This window comes from Anser anser (assembly GCF_964211835.1).
Source record: "Anser anser genome assembly, chromosome: 10".
Lineage (NCBI taxonomy): Eukaryota > Metazoa > Chordata > Aves > Anseriformes > Anatidae > Anser > Anser anser.
In genome coordinates, this window is record NC_139730.1 from 2,152,692 (window position 1) to 2,168,780 (window position 16,089).

General features: G+C 53.6%; 1 protein-coding gene across 1 annotated transcript in view; it reads right to left on the reverse strand.

The window, feature by feature from the left end:
• Window positions 1–1,065: 1,065 nt before the first annotated feature.
• SMAD6 (SMAD family member 6) overlaps window positions 1,066–16,089 on the reverse strand; it is a 34,720-nt gene continuing 19,696 nt past the window's right edge. Inside the window, exon 4 of the mRNA XM_083851247.1 lies at window positions 1,066–1,965. Within this exon, the coding sequence (XP_083707373.1) occupies window positions 1,424–1,965 (542 nt within the window). The 3' untranslated portion in view covers window positions 1,066–1,423. The remainder of the gene's footprint in view (window positions 1,966–16,089) is intronic.

Below are 16,089 nucleotides of genomic sequence, written 5' to 3' on the forward strand. Positions count from 1 at the left end.
CGAGGGCTACAAAACCATCCCCTAAGCACTGAAAGCTGAGGAGCTCCTTAAAGTCACCGGACTCCAGAGGCAGGGACTTCACGAAAAGCCAACTTGCACAGATTTGTAATAAAACTCCGAGACTTGGCCACACCAGTCACTGGCAATAAATAATGCAGCAAATAACTTTACTGGCGAAGTGAAGCCAAACACCGCCCAACCTGCCCATGCAGGCGCACGGTGCTACAGCGCTGAGAGCAACGAAGCTGATGCAGAAGTCAACAAAATGTCTGATTTTATCCACAATTTCCAGAATGTACCTCTGCTGGGACAAGCTCATCAATCCAGGACTTCTGGCTGCAACTGCTCCTCAGAGCAAGGATATTCTTAGAAACAATTCGGTATTGCTTTATTGCCTGACGGAGACTGGGAGAGCCACAGGACGAACCTGCACAAGCCTCGTCCAACTCACTTCCACCTTATTTCAGGTTGCTGGAGGGGTTCCCAAAATTCAGGCCATGTTACGGTGTCTCCAGCAGAGGATCCACCCAACTATGAGTTATCCAAAAGCACCGTTTGTTTCTCAACCATCAAACGCATCCGGGAGGTACCGGAGTCAGTGCAAGGTCAATAATGTAAACTGGTCCTACTGGACAATGCAGACTGGTCCTACTGGGTCCTACTGGCCTTTAGGGCCATGCTCTGTTCTGCTCTTCCCATCAGCATTGCTACCCAATGATTTGCACAAACGGGAACAGGCACACACATCGTCCCCACGTCCCCATTGTGCTGTGTGTTACTGGAGAGCAGTGAGCCCTGAGCAAGGGCAGCTACAGGAGATTTCCCTCTCACCTTCTGTTTGCTCCCCGCTCTCACACTGTCCCCATTTCCCCTCCTCTTGGACACAGCTGCAGCCTGCCAGCAACTGACCATTTTTCTAAGGGGCCTGGCTGGGATGGGGGACAGCAGTCACCCCTTTGGACATCCCTCCTGACTGCACAGCCTGAGCAGATGCTGCTCTGAACTTCAGTCAGGGGAAAAAAAAAGACAAAAAAAAAAAAAAAAGACAATTAAAAAACCCCCCTATAATGCGAATACTTTATTATCAATGAGTGACTGGTATTAGCTTTTTGTCTGGGTATTAATAATATTTTCAAAAAAACCATACATCAAAATTAGGGCTTTCTCCTATTTTTGCTGTATAATTTTTTTTTAAAAAATCTGTATTGAAAGAATTATATAAGCCAAAGTGCATTTTCTGTTTTTTGTCCATATACACATTGCACCATACATAAATAATTACATTGTAAAAATGACTCCATAATTACAAGTATAATATATATTTTCATATAATATATAAAACTTTATATTAAATCTAGGTAGGTGATATTTGGGATAGTCTGCGTCTTTTTTTTTTTCTTTTCCTTTCGTCAGAGGCTGACCGTTATCGATTGTTACTGAGCAAAATCTCCAGCCAACACGGACACGACGTGATGAACTGTCTCGAGTAACAGGGCCCCCAGCCCTTGGCGAAGCTGATCCGCACGCTGTTGGGGTCGTAGGGCCCGTCCGCGTAATCCAGCTCAGCGGTGTGCTGCAAGAGGCAGGACTTCTCGTAGTCAAACACCTTGATGGAATAGCCCGGCATCACCTTGCGCACTATCAAAGTCCTACAGTTGGGGATGTCCAGTGTCGGGGAGTTGACAAAGATGGGATGCTCGCTGCGATTGTAAGCCCACACACCGTCCGGTTCTTTGCTAAGTAAAATCCCGTAACCGATTTTACTTCGAGTCCTTCTCACAGTCTCGCTCCTGTTTTCCAGGTTTAGCTGTCCGAGGCAGAAGCCGTTTCCTTGAGGTAGGTCATAAAATATACTGACAGACTGTTCGTACACTGTGTAGAGGCGGCCGACGCGTGTCCGGTGCTCCCAGTAGGCCACGTTGCACCAATGGCTCCTTTTCACGGCATCGGGCGACGTGCTGGCATCTGCGGGGGAAAGCAGAGCAAGAGTCAGGTTTTCTGTGGACACCCGGGAGAAGACAAGTATCGAGGGCAAACGAATGGTTTTTCCCACCCACCAGCTCTGTTCTTGTGGGAACAAAACTTGGCTTCAACCCAAAGATCGTCTTTAACCCAAAGCTCGTCTTCAACCCAAAGCTCTTCTTCAACACCAAGCTCGTCTTTAACCCAAAGCTTGTCTTCAACCAATTCTGTCAAATGGCCCCAGGAAAGAAGGCTCAAGGAAGGGCTGGTGCCCCAGTGGTCCACCCTCCAGCTCCCACGGAGCCCAACACCCATTTCTCTCTCTAATTCAATGCTCAGCTCTGCAACCAGCAGCCAGGACCCCACGAACTCAAGATGCGCCCACTTGCAGCACCCAGAGCCCGCTGGGACAACGTACCCCGATACCCCCACCATGGTCTGGCCACCCCTGAGCTTGGCAGGTCCCCAAGCTCCTCCAGCACTGCTGTGGTGCTGCACCCCCATGTCCAAAGGCAAACTTGGGTTGAGCTGAAACGCCGAGGATGTCCACGAACTGCTCGGGTGAGCAACCCGGCAGCAGCTCTGCTACGTAATATTCTTCAACAGCAGTGCTGATGTTCCCACGGGGGAACACGAAATCTGAGCAGGCATTTCATACCAAGGGGGAGTAGTTTCCCTGAACTATACATGTCCTCCTATAAAGCCACTGGAATTCTCTCCAGAACAATAAGAAACGTCTTTTCTTTCTCGGAATTACATTTAGGGAAGATGGGAGGGATGCAGATTGCCAGAAATCTGCTCAAAGCTCACTGGAGTTTTTATGATGCCTCCAGAAGGAACATGGGAACCTCAGCCCCACAAGGGCCCCGGAGGGGGCGAATTAACCTCTTGCTAGACATCAGCCCTGCTCCTGCCTCCAGGTAAAAGAAAACCGCTCTGGGATTTCAAGCGAGGAGCTCTGCCCTGCTCTACGTCCGGCATTAAGCTCCCTGACAACATATCACGCGCCTGCGGCCTGCTGACCCCTCCGCCTCCGTGCCATCAAGTCTGATTAACTCGCACGCGGGGTGATGCCATTATTTTGCTTCAGAGACCCCATTGACGCACCGGATTTCAAGCACAGCCTCGCAGCCCCATTTCTTTTCAGGCTCAAATTCCCCCGGAGGGGAATGGGCTCCCCTCCCCATTAACGATCTTTGAATTAAGCGGCTTTGTTAGACTTTAACTTGAGTTGTAACTGTGCAAATTTCAGGGGAGGGAGATGGGGGTAATCGTGCAAGCAGGGAGGAGGCAGAGCCAGCAGGATGCCCTTGGCCGCAGGCAATGCTCATCGTCTCACACCGACCGCTCCACGTGGTCCAAACCCCCACCAGAACGACAGATCAGACCCTTCCCCCCCCCATATCTGTTCAAATAATTTATAGGAACCCACAGAGACGCCAACGACCCCATTTTGGCGTGATGTGTGCTGTATCCAGAATAGGGAAGGAAACTCTCCCTGCATTTCTGGTGACCTACCATGGAGGAGCACAACAACAGCTTTGTGCCTCCTAATGCTGGAGCTGATGTCCTGGGCCTCCTAAAGCCATGGGAAAATGCGGGCCCTGCAGCGTGTGACCCTACAGATGTGGCAATGGCCAGGCTAAATGGGGACACGCTTCAGCTGGGGCTGCTTTTGTCTTCAAACCCACAGCAAGAGCAGGAGAAAGCCAGGAGAGATGTTGACCAAGCAGCTGCTCCGCAGCCACCGGCCCGTTCCTGGATGGAGCAATTACAAAGAGCCACAAGTCTCCAAAGTGCGTTTTGTGCTCCTCTTTGAGCTCCAAGTGCCTCTTCTTGCTCCCTGTTTGGGACAGCCCGTGACATGGGCTCTATTTAGACAAAAATCAGCAAACGCAAAGGTTTTTCCCCTTTTCCTTGCTCTTTGGACGACAACCTGCATTTGCTTTTCCATCTCAAATGACCTCCCAGCCCTGGATGCCCAGGAACCGAAGGAACAACGAAATGCACTCCAAAAGGGTGATGGGGACTTCACCAGTGACCACGAGATGAATGTGCCAAATCCACGCTCACCACCACACACCGCTGGCTGGACCCGACTCCTCCTGAAGTGCCCGGTGCTGCCTGCAAAGCTCCAGCCACGGGCACACGGAGGGTGAGGGGACGAGGACAAGAGTCACACAGCTCTGGGTCAGAAACCCCCCGGCCCCTGGTGCCCGTCTGACCCTCCACCTCCACCCAGAACAGAGATTTGGATGGAGCAGCAATCACCTGCATGTTTCATCTCTCGACCTCCACCAAGCATTTGGGTAGGTAGGGTTTGTTATCGCAATTATTAAAAATTACCACTCAGCCCCCAAATTTCCCTTCCTTTAAGAATGGGATAACTTCAAACCTCAGGAGGAAAGCAGCACAAGGCTGATTTGGGTGTCACTACCCCCAGTGCCACATCTGCTTTCCAGGAACGGGCAAACATTTTGGGGTGAAAATGTCAATCTACGCACGGGCTGAAAATCGGAAGGTTTTTTTCCACCTCGTGCTTTGCTGCATCTAGAATCCGAGACGCCTTGCGGAAGGCCCGTGGGCACACCGAGACACCTCGAGGAGACACCTCGAGGCTCAGCACCGAGGCTCTGACCCCGAGCCTTCCGCAGGACCCTTCCCGTGCCCCGGCCACGCGGGCTCCTGCGCCTTCTTTTATCTCCCAGTGCTTTCAAACAAACCCTGGAAAGATGAACTCATCTTGCGGGCCCTGACATAAAGCAAGCACTTCAGCAAGCCCCTAATACAAGGGGGCCTGTGCTGTGTCTTATCCGCTGCCAAGTATTAGTTTCGCCTCCAGCTATTAGCCGCTACCACTCAGCAGACAGCAGGGGCGGCCGGCAGAAAAGCAATTTAAATAAATATTCCATTTTTCCTCCTCTTTTTCCATGCTGCCCTTTATGCACAGACAACAACACCCACTTTTTTTTTTTTTTAATACTTTTTTTTTCCCCTTCTCCCCCTAGGAACAGAGGCGTGCTTGTTGCCTTTCTTTTTGAAGAAAGGAAAATATTTTAGTCCAGCCGTGCCTCCCTCGATGGTATACGCCGCATTTTTAACAACTATCATTGTAGGAGGCTACAACTTCTAACAGCTACATTTCGGGCTGGCGTCAGGGCTATCTCCTCCATCAGAGCCACCTCCATCGATCAGACGTGCGCGCTGAAACTCCGGCTCTTGTTTACTCGTGGGCTCGTTCCTCCCAGTCACCATTTCCTCTGCCGCAGCAGCGCCTTGCAGCAGGCACATGCAAAAGGAAATTCAAACAATTTGAGATAAAAAAAACAAGATAGGAAGCGAGACGGAGAATCAAAACCAGAACTTAACGGGAAAATGGTCTTGCACGGCTCGGGCGAGTGGGAGCCGGGTAGGAGAATAAATGCAAAGAGCACACGCTGTAAGCGCTCACTGTGTTCACTCCCCGCGGAGCGTGGAGGTAAAGAAAATAACGGGAGGTTTCACATGATTTGGGATTTGACAGTGCTTTACGCCAGCAGGGTTCAAAGCAGTTCATTAGAAGGGAAAAAAGAAAGATGCTTTTTCCAAAATGGTCCCCGCCTACTGCTTGGTGTCGCACTTAGAGGCAGGATGGGATGGGATGGAAGACCCTTGCTGCGGGTCCCCTTGCAAAACCGAACCTGGTGACGATGGGGCCCCAGAAATGGGGTGAAAAGGGAGTGGTGCCCCCATTTCTCCCCAAATACCATCCTGCGATGGCAGCTGCCAGCCCGCAGGGGTGCTCGGTGGGTATATGAAGCGGGATTCTCCATCGCCGCCGTGCTTTGAGGAATATTCCCATTTTTGCGCTGACTCTGCCTGAAACAGCCCCGAATCACGCTGGGTGGCTTTTCATAGAGCTCCCCATGAGCCATCAGCCTCCCTTCCACCGCATAACCCCAAATCTTGCTCATGGGCTTTCCAAAACTTGTCGGCGGGTCACCCACAGGGAAGACCACACATGTTAAAAAAAAAAAACAGAAAATCACAGCACGCTGCAAATATGACGAGGACTCAAATACACGTCCAGCACCTGGAGGGGTCCTGGGTGGGAGTCCTGAGGGGACGCAGGGGGATGTTCACAAGTGACTCAGCCCCTGCCCCGTTTTCATGCCCCACGCTACTCCCGAGTTGCTCCTAACGCTTCCACGGCCACTGAGCTCCATCACATCTGTTACTCCATGGCCAAGCTCTTCCCATTCAATTTTACTCCACCGTAGCCCCAATCTGAGCCTTTGTTCTGCCCTGTGCCACAGCCCAGGAGTGTGTTTCCAGCACCCAGGGCACGGCAGCAGGATGGGGACAGCCATCCAAGGGGGCACCGGGAGCGGGCTCCAGATAAAGAGCCCGGCACAAAGAACACACACATTTCCCCCAAAGCTTTTAACAGTTCACCAGGGAGCCGTCGGCTCAAATCCCTGATTAATGCCCTCAGAAACAAGCTCCGGGGCAAGGAAGAGGTTAAAACTTTCCACGGCAGAAATGGAATTTTTATGGCCCTGCAAAAAAAAAAAAATAAAAAATTAATTGTCAATCTGCCCCAGCAAAGCTCACAACCATTTTCGTTAAGCCAATATACTTAAAATACCTCAGCCTTACAAGTTTCAGTTGGAATGTGCCACTCAGCCCCCTCCGAGAGCCCGCACGCTGCGGCCAGCACCGGAGCAGGATGCGGGCACCGGGGAAAGGGGACGTGCCACCCAGCCCTGTGTGACCTTGCAGGGAGCAAGGGGGGTCCTGAGGGACCTGAGGGACATCCCCAGACTTGGAGGGGCTGCAGCCACTCTACCAGCTCCAGCACTGGCCCGGGAGTGGTCCCGGGGCCGTCCCAAGGCCACCAGCATGCAGGTGGGGAGAGGGAAGGAGCCAGGCTGTGGTGGCCCCAGGGCCACCAGTGGAGCGAGGCAGGTTCCCTTTGCTGCCCCTCAGCAGAAGCCATGTGAGGACCAGGACAGCCCAATCCCTTCTTCTGTTCAGTTCTTGGTCTCCCTGCTGAAGCAAGAAGCTCGTGCTGTGGCGGGACCAGGGGCTAGGCCGAGGAGAAGGGGGGAGCGGAGGTTGGACGGCCCCAGGCTTCTTCCTCGGCCTTCTCCTAACGGTTTGTGCCTTCCCCGTGCTGCAGAGCGTCCGGCTCCCTGCCAGGCTGAGGTGTACGGCTCCATTCGCCTCGGGTATGAAGCAGGATTTCACAGTGCGACTGGCCTGGTGGCACCGCCACATGGCCCAGGGGTCCCAGCTCCTCCATCCCCTGCACGTGCTCCTGGCACCTTCCTCCTCCTCCTCCTCCTCCTCCGGCCCTTACCCTGGACCAGGGCTCTGGCGCTCCCCAGCCTCCTCCATGAGCCGATTTAATTCGTTAACCCAGTAGATGATTAACTCAGAAGAACACTTGCGCTGGGTTAATTAATTAAATTAGTTCAAAAAATAGGGTCTGGCGGGCAACAGAGCCGGTGGAAGAGGCGCGTGGAGAGGCCTGGGGGGAAAGGGGGACATTTCCATGGCAGCCCGAGAAACAAAAGCAACACAGGACAGCGGCCAACGCCAAGAACGAGGACGAAAACAATTTTCTGTGCATAGAAGGAACCACTCCGTAAAATCATCAGCTCGTGCTGATTTCTGATATCCTTCAAAGACAAACGCAGGCCGGGTTTAGTTCTGCCCTGAAATTCATAAGCCATCATCAGTTGGGTTATTTTCAAGCTAAACTCGAGGGGGTTGTTTCCGCTGTACCTCCTCTAGCCGTTAAATACGCAGTCCAGACGGTTGTTTAAGGGATTTTAGGAAATTTTTTTTTCCATCTCCCCTGTATGGTTTCCAAAGGTCTTTTCAGCCAAGGGTGAAAAAAGCCCCAAAAGTAAGAAAACTGGAAAAGCATCACTCAGGTATTTTCACTGACGTTTTTATGCGTTCCTTCCGAGGCCAGTGTTTTTGGAGATTTGGGTGATTTTTTGTTTGAGTCGAGCAGTCTCGGTGTAACCTCGGCTTCTCTTGCAGGCGTTGTGCATGAACCGCGCTGTGCCTGGCACGTCGAAGCAAACACAACAATGTAAATACATCTTCAAAAGCAGCCCAGAACGTAATCACCTGCAGTCGCTGCCAATTATGAAAGCACCAGACCCGTCACCAGCCGTAATTTGGCTGAGGTTTCTCCACTCCTGGAAGCCAGCCCTGGGCACGTCCGAGCCCTGCGAAATCCCGGGTTTGGGGACTGCGCTAACCGATGTGCCGTAATATCGGGAGGTTTGCTGAGAATCTCCCCAGCAGTGCCTAGCAGGGGTTAGCTTTGTTCGCTGGGCATGGCGCACAAAATGCACTAAAACCAGGGGAAAAGCCTCATTCCTTGAGTGCTCTCCGCAGGGAAGTAGTGAGAGACAAGGGGAGGCTGCCGCAAAGAAATGGGAGAAAAAAAAAAATCCCTTTTTTTTTATTCTTAGGTCAAGCACTCCTAAGTTTTCAGCCCCTCCAAATGACCCTGTAAGCAAAATGTGGCAAATCCCATGGGAGCCGCTGAGCTCTGCTCTCGTTTGAAGCCATCTGTGCCGCTGGCTTTGGAGCTGGCCATGTCAGAGCAGCTCTGGGTGCTCTTCGAGATCCCTGGGGATGCTCTCGGGAAGGAAAATCATCTGCTCCATGGCCAGAGCTGGAAACGCTGCCACAACTCGGAGCATCCCATAGAAGAAACATACTGGAAAAGGGTGTTTGTAAATAACAACAGTTTTTGCTTGTGGAGCAGTTGCAGCTGAGAGCTTCCAAGTGTTTTAAAAGCAAAAATTAATTACTAGGTTCCTCTGAAGAGAAATGGGAACAATTCTCCTCCGCGTCCGGATCCAAGCCCTGCCTGGTGCCCACCAGCACTAAGCCGAGGGTTTTCCGCCCGGGGGGGCTGTGATGCTGAGGTTACGGAGCAGTTTTGGGAAGCCAGACGCTGATGTGGTGAGAACGTCAAAAAGACGGTGGCAGAGATGCCTCTGAGGATGCTCAAACCTTCCTGCTCCCCACGCTCACTAAAATTACTGAAGCATCCGCGGCAGCAGCAGCAGGACCACTCAGGATGCCACACGCACATCCCTCGGCCCACCACAGAAAGAAAACGGTGTATTTTTTTAAAAGAAGACCTTCTTAAACTCTACTTGTTGCACAATTCAGAGCACTGAGTGCCTCCAAACAGAAGGCACGGATATGCGTGCATGCAGCGAAAGCCGCACCAGCTCCCCAAACCCCATCTCCTGCCACCCCCAGCACAGTCCCAGCCCCAAATTCCAGCTCGGCTCCATCCTGCCCACCACAATCGGCCGTGTCCAGGAGATGGAAGCTCTGTGCCTCCCAGCGGGGCCCTGCCCCAGGCACAAACCCTGCACCCCCAGCAGTGCTGGGGACTTGGGGCTGCAGCGCTCGCGCTGGACTACAAAGCCAGCTGAGAGTGCACCAGTTTCACTGTGCTTTTCTGCATTTCCTAACCAGAAAGCGAGTGGAGATGCTTCCCTGAGAGGACAATCCAAGCCACACCAACTCAAGCACCACCGCCAGCTGTATTTTAAGAGCCTGGGACCGCACCACAGCCTGAGCCACCTCCTCCAGTGTGAGCACAGGCGCAGCCTCCACCTGCTCTCCTCTCTATTACTGCGACGCCTGCAAACAAATGGAGGGGATCTGGAGGGGGCAGGCGACGTGAGAACAGCAAAAAAAACCCAAGGCCACTCTGATCTGGCCGGCTTGAGGCCACCGTGCAGCCCTGAGCAGCATCTTTGCGACGCTGGGCGCTGCAGACAGATGTCTGTCGGCTGGATGCCAACCCAACGGTGAATGTCAAGGACTGCAAGAGCTGCAGGAGCTATCACCAACCTGGAAAACAAGCTGCCAGGGAGGAGTGCTGGGCTGGAGAGGCTCCCCGGGGGCGACAAGCAGGAGCCCGTCAAGTGTTTTCGTCCAAGGGGGCTGGGAACGAGATGCTTTGCTCCTCCCTGGCCGCCTGGATGCAGAGTCTGTCCCTGCACAGCCCCCAGATCCCAGCCTGGGAGTGCTGGGAGAACCAAAACCTCGGATTTTCCCCCAAAACCTTCCCTGATGCCTGCACTGGCTGCGGGTCCCACATCCCAACCCCTCCTCGCTCCCCAAAAGGGCTCTGGCTGTCACCTCCCCGCAGGCTTACCAATCCTCCCCAAGCCACCTTTATACAGTTTTTTTTGCAGTGCCCTTGCAGATACGGGAACCAGGCAGGGGCTGCGAGCAGCACAGAAATCCAGGCTCTGTTCTCATCGCCCAAAGCCCAGGACCCTTCTCCAGCCAGATCTCGCCCCCGGTCTCGCTGCCTGGCTGAGCCCCGGGGCTGCAGCATCGCGGCTGCGCTCGCCCGCGTTCGCTCTGAGTCCCCTTGCGGCGGCTTTGCAGAAATTTAGCAGAAATTTAAAGACCTTGCATTTCGCAAGGAAACAATCCCCGTTGTGTGCAAGACACGCCGAAGGGCTACGTCTCTAAGGGAAGCTCCCGGGGGTGTTACCTGGTGGAGAGCACTGCAACGCGATGGGATAGTGGCGGGGTGCTGGGGACGGCTCCTGCCCTCCCGCGCCCGCTCGCTCCCGCACGTCTGCACGGCCGCAGCCAGGCCGAACGTGCAGAGGGCTGCGTGCATGCGTGTGCACCCCCACACGCCAGATTTTCCGATAGCTGCTTCATGTATTTATGTGTAAACATCTTCTGGGGCTATTCCACCACCCCTTCCCTGCAGCGAGCGGCTTGCTCCACCACCGATTGCTCGTGGCCAACATCCATGGGCTCTTACTCCCGCTTCAAGCAAAGACTAAACAATGACTTCAGCCTCTCCGGATCCAAGCCCCATAGCCAGTCCCTCATCCTCACCAGCCAAGCAGCGAGGATGCCACGCTGGCCATTTCTGCCTCCTGGGAGGACTTGTGCCACCGCGATGGCCGTGACCACCAAGCCTCCCATTCTGCAAGGGATAAGCAGGGGCGGGACGAGGTGAAGCAGCATTTCTGTAACCCCCACGACGTTTGCAGGCCCCCGCGGGACAGCAGCGCGGGGTCTCCACGAGTCCCCGAAAGCATCTCATGATGATCTCCGAGCCAACAGAGCTCCTCGCCGCGTGTGTGCGCGCAGCCAGTGGAGGTGACTCACGCTCCTCACCCTCCCTGGCCACGGAGCGTTTGTTTTCATTTCTGAAAACCACAGTTCCTTAAAAAAAAAAAAAAAAAAAAAAAAGGAAAATACCAAAATACGCACAGCTCAGTGGGATGCATCGCGTCCCGCCGCACTGACACGAATCCCAGCCACCCCGACTCTCCTGCTTCCCTCTGGGTGTCCGAAGGGAAGGGGACGGATGTGTTACAGTGGGGACGGGGCTCCAGGGCTCCCATTTCCAGTAACGCTCACTCAACATAACCCAGCCAACGGCACCGGGTGTACGAGCGGGTGTCGGCAAAGAAGGGCTCTGTTTGGGTAAAAAACCCTCCCACCCTCCTTGAACGAGCCGTCCTTGTTTGTGGGGGCAGCTGAAATTTAAGGCTAAAAGTGATCTTTTCCAGGGCGGGTTTGTTCCAGGATCCTGGCTGCAGCCCCTCCAGGGGTGTCCCCGAGATGCTTCGTGCCTGCCTTTCCCATCGAGGGGCAGGAGGGAGGCAGAGCAGGTCGGGCTCTTTGTAAATCAAAGGCAGGGAGATTACCGGAGCACATGAGCGCTTCGTTAGGGCTAACGAGCTCAAGACTGCGCCCCCCAGCTCAGCCAAGCGCTAACGGAGAAATGCCGAATTCCTCTCCCCTCCAGGGAAACCGAGCTCAAAAAATAAAGTGAGGCGTATTTGGGGAAATACATTAAAAACACAGCCTGTCAACCACTGGGGAGAGCCTCGTTTCTCTTTCTGTTCTCCTACGGCTCATCTATATAGCAGATACAGACGAGTATTTTTGAACCCCCTGCTCAAAACCACCTGAGGAGTAACTGCGTGCAAGCCCAGTCCGAGATTTTGCAGAAACGCATGCACGGAGCAGCGGAGAGCTTCCAACTCTCGACGCTTTCCTCCTTTGGATTCCTTTTGCTCGTTATTGCAACATTTTGACCGTTTCTGATGGGGAGGAGCGGCCGCGAGCGACACGGAAAGCCTCAGCCTTCAACCTCAGCCTTTGCACGGGACAAACAAACCACGCTATCGACGTTAGAAACTCTGTCGTGTTACTGCACCAGAATCCTGAAATTGTTAAAAATAGGAAAGAAACTGCACAGTTCACATATTTTATAAAGCTGGGTTAAATCAACATCTGCAAAAAATATCCCTGTTAAACGAAATAGCAGGATTTCATTAAGTAAATTGCAAGTTGGCAAAAATTCTGAAAGAAAGGGAAAAAGCCACAGCCAGCCCTGTAATTTAAACCTTATTTTAACTGTGACAGCATGACTGCAAGAGGCTGCATTTCCCAATGAAAAAAAAAATAAAATCAAGTCGAAAAACAAAGCCCCTGCTCCCCAGCACCGCCCTGGCGCACCGGTGCCTGCAGTCACCGCAGCGTCACCGAGCCTGTCCCCAGTGAGATGGGGACAGGCTCCAAAATCATGGTTCTGCCCCAGAATCACGGTTTTTGTACAGCCAGAGCACCCCAGCAGCCGGGGGCTAACGGGTGACAGCTTTTTGGGGGGCCAGCAGCCGGGGAAGGGCTGGTGGCACCCACCCCATCCTGGGTACCAGGGGGGTGCGGGTGCAGGCAGGGTGCAGGCAGGGCATCGCCTGCCCTCCCAGCCGCTTTTCCAAACCTGCCGAGCTTTTCCCTTCCTGCCCAGGCTGACTCACGCGGGCTGGGCTGTGCGGAGGCTGCAGCGCTCTTCCCACAGAGCTGGCCAAAATCCCCCTGCAGGGATCCCGGCCCCGCGGGGACACCCCAGGGAGCACTGTCCCTCCCCACCACCACCACCCCCCGGGGCCACCTCGCCTCGGTCACCCCAGCACGGCACCAGGCACTTTGGGTCCCAGCACTGGGTCCCAAATTGACAACCCGTAATTCAACTTCCCACCCCAAAGCTGCCCCGTCCAAGCAAGTCACCAGCGAGATCTGGCGCCTACTGTGTGCTAAATCCCTTCGCTTTGGAAGCAACAGCTCACGGGGTTCAAAACCTCAAAACAAAACCTAAAAGCAGCGGGTCCGACATGCAGACTTGGAGCAGAAGAGGAGGGCTCTCACAGAAGGAGCAATTCTTTGCTTGCAACGCTTTGGCTCCGCTGTTTTTCCTGGCACCGCGAGGCAGGAGTTATTTTGAAGGGCCGTTTGCTGCACGCGGAGCCGAGAAAACAGCGACCTGATTTCCTTTCTGATCTAAACATCCGTTTGCCGTGCAAGCAGGAGGAAAGAAAGAAAACGTGCATCTCGGGAAGCGCACAGGGACGTGCTGCTGGGGAGCCCCACGAGGGGCTGCTGGCGCCGGGACCCTGTGCGAGCCGGAGGCTGCTGCACGCTGAAGAGGAGCGGCAACGCTGGAGCCTTGCAAATTCCAATCTGATGGCAAAAGAAAGTTGTCCACCCCGGGGCAAGCGCAAAGCAAAGCAGGCAGAGCTGTGGCTGCCACCAGAGCCCGCCCCGGGGCCTGGCACAGCATTTCTGGGGCTGGCAAGGCGCGGTGAGGGATGCAGGGCTGGACGCCCCGGGGATGCTCACGCCGTCCCCAAAACCACCGCACCACGACTGCGTCCTCGGTGTCAGAAAAAGCTCCGCGGTCCAACATCCCTCTGCAAACCAGGACGTCAAACCCAAAGCCCTAAACCCCGCGATGCTCAGCATCCCAGGGTCACAGCTCTCCCTGCCAGACGGGACCTGGCACGTGCGGGTCCCCACGCGCCCCCCCGGCTGTGCCCAGCACCCGTCGCTCCCTGGGGACGGCCACCCATGGGTGGCACCGCCGGGACGCGCGCTGCCCTCGCCCACCGTCCCCTTCCGGCCAGGGCCAGGGCCAGCTCGCCGTCGTGCCTCTAAATTTCCTGGCGTTTGAGGACACAAGCCAGGCCATTAACATTATTTATAGGTTCCTGTGTATGAATTTCCATTTGTTTGTCTGCTTCAAAACAGTTAGGTGAAAAAGAAAAAAGAAATTCCTGGAGGTCAGACAATTAAAAAAAAAAAAAAGAAAAAAAAAGACCTCCTTCATGGTCTGCTGGGCCCAAAGGAGCAGCAGCTCCTTCAGAGACATAACACAGTTTCCTTAAATGCTTACTGTGTAAATATTTAAGCTACTTTAGAAAATTTCTACAATGTACTTAGGGAGCGTAAATCTCCACGTCGGAGCACGGCAGGCCACTGGTGCGGCACACGCAGGGACGTTTTTAGGAGCACAAACGGGGACATTTCCAAAGCCAATCCTGGACCCAGCGGGCCAGAAGTGGCAGTGGTGAGGCTGATGTGGCACAGAGCTCCCAGAGCTCGATGACGGGCTCCATCCTGCCTCATGCTCGTGTGCTGGTGCTTTCTTGCACTGGAACGGGCGGGAAATAATTACAAAGCTGATCCCCTTCGTTCACCCCAAAAAGGAAGGTGTGTGTGTGCACCAAGCCATTGCAGCAAGTATAATTCCAGTGTCATTGTTTTAAAAAAATCGATTTAGAGTTGCCACACAGTGGACCACACATTCTGGACAGAAGCCCTGAGATTCTTCCCTTAGAAATTCAAGCCCTGGATTTTACGTCATACGGGCAACAACAATATCCATCCAAAATCAGCCTCTACTAAGCGCCCGCTTCAAGAAATAAGTGATTTTCTTCAAGAAGTAAGTGATTAACTGAGTTTCTTCTGAGTGCTGTGTGCCAGGGCTGACCCGAACCTGGATTTCTTCCGGCTGCCTTCTGCACCCCTGCACCCAAACACGGCCGGGCCCTCACCACGGAGATGCGCTTCCCCTAGGTGGATTTTGGCTTGTGACGGGGAAAAAACGTCGTGCTGACAGCTGCATCTGTACCCAGGGCCGTTTCCATACGGAAAGCTGTGCAGTTTTATGAGGTTTGCTTGGACACGGGACCTTCTAGCTCCAATTCTTCAAATAAATGCGCATCTCCCTGACTAAAGCAGGGAACAACTTGTTCAGCAGTTTGCCCCGGAACTGCTCCCTCGCTGTAACTTAGGTGTGTTTGAGGCAACAACAACAAATGGGAAGGGGGAACTCGGAGTTCATTCACTTCACGAGGCACGGCTTTGTGTTGTGTATGATGAAGTGCAAGGAAAGCCCAGAAAAAAACTTGGATGGAAGTTCAAACACTGATGTTTCAAAGATGAAAGCGTGCTTTTCGATTAAATGTTTAAATAAAGTTTTCTCCTACTAAATCATTTAAACATTTTCACATTCCTTGCGTTTCTAGAAGCGCCGCTCGCTTCTATATATTGTCATAACCCGGTGCCCTCCGCAAGCGGCCGCTGCTCTTCGAGGCGACCCGTTTTCCAAAGCACCGATTCTTTCAGGAAAGCACCACGCTCGGTGCAAGCGGAGCAGCCCAACACCCAGCCTGCAGTGAGCAGCCTGTCACCAGCCACCAACCTATTTTCCTTTTTTTCCTCCTTGTTTTAAAATCAATTCTGCCCCAATGCACACGGGGGAAGGCAGGTTCTGCCCCATATATTGACCAGACATTCAAAGCAACTCACCTGACTTCCCCGAGGTTGGATTTAAACAGCTGTAACTCGGAGCTGAGACTGGCCACGGCACTCAAATTGTCTTTTTCAGATGCTACCGGGCTGTTCAGGCTGCCAGCAGCTATGAAGCAAGCCTGGATCATACAAACTCCGCCATCAGTGGCACAAAACAGCTCCAACACTTAAAATTCTGGGGTAATTCCTTCTTCTAACGATACAATTACGCCAAATGGAAGGATCGAGCCACCGAAGTTCTGCCCATTCCCTGCTTCTCAGCGACCGTAGCTCACAAATGCCACCTCAACGCCCGCTGGCAAGAGCGATGGCAAAGCTGGGTCGGGGCCCAGCGCCTTCCCCAGCCTGTGCTGCGAAACCTGAAGGAAAGAGCAACTAGGAGAGACCTAGGATAAGTGGGGGAAAGCCTGCTGTGAGCAAACCTGGAGCAGAAACGCTCTGAAGGGTTTTCTTGGACAA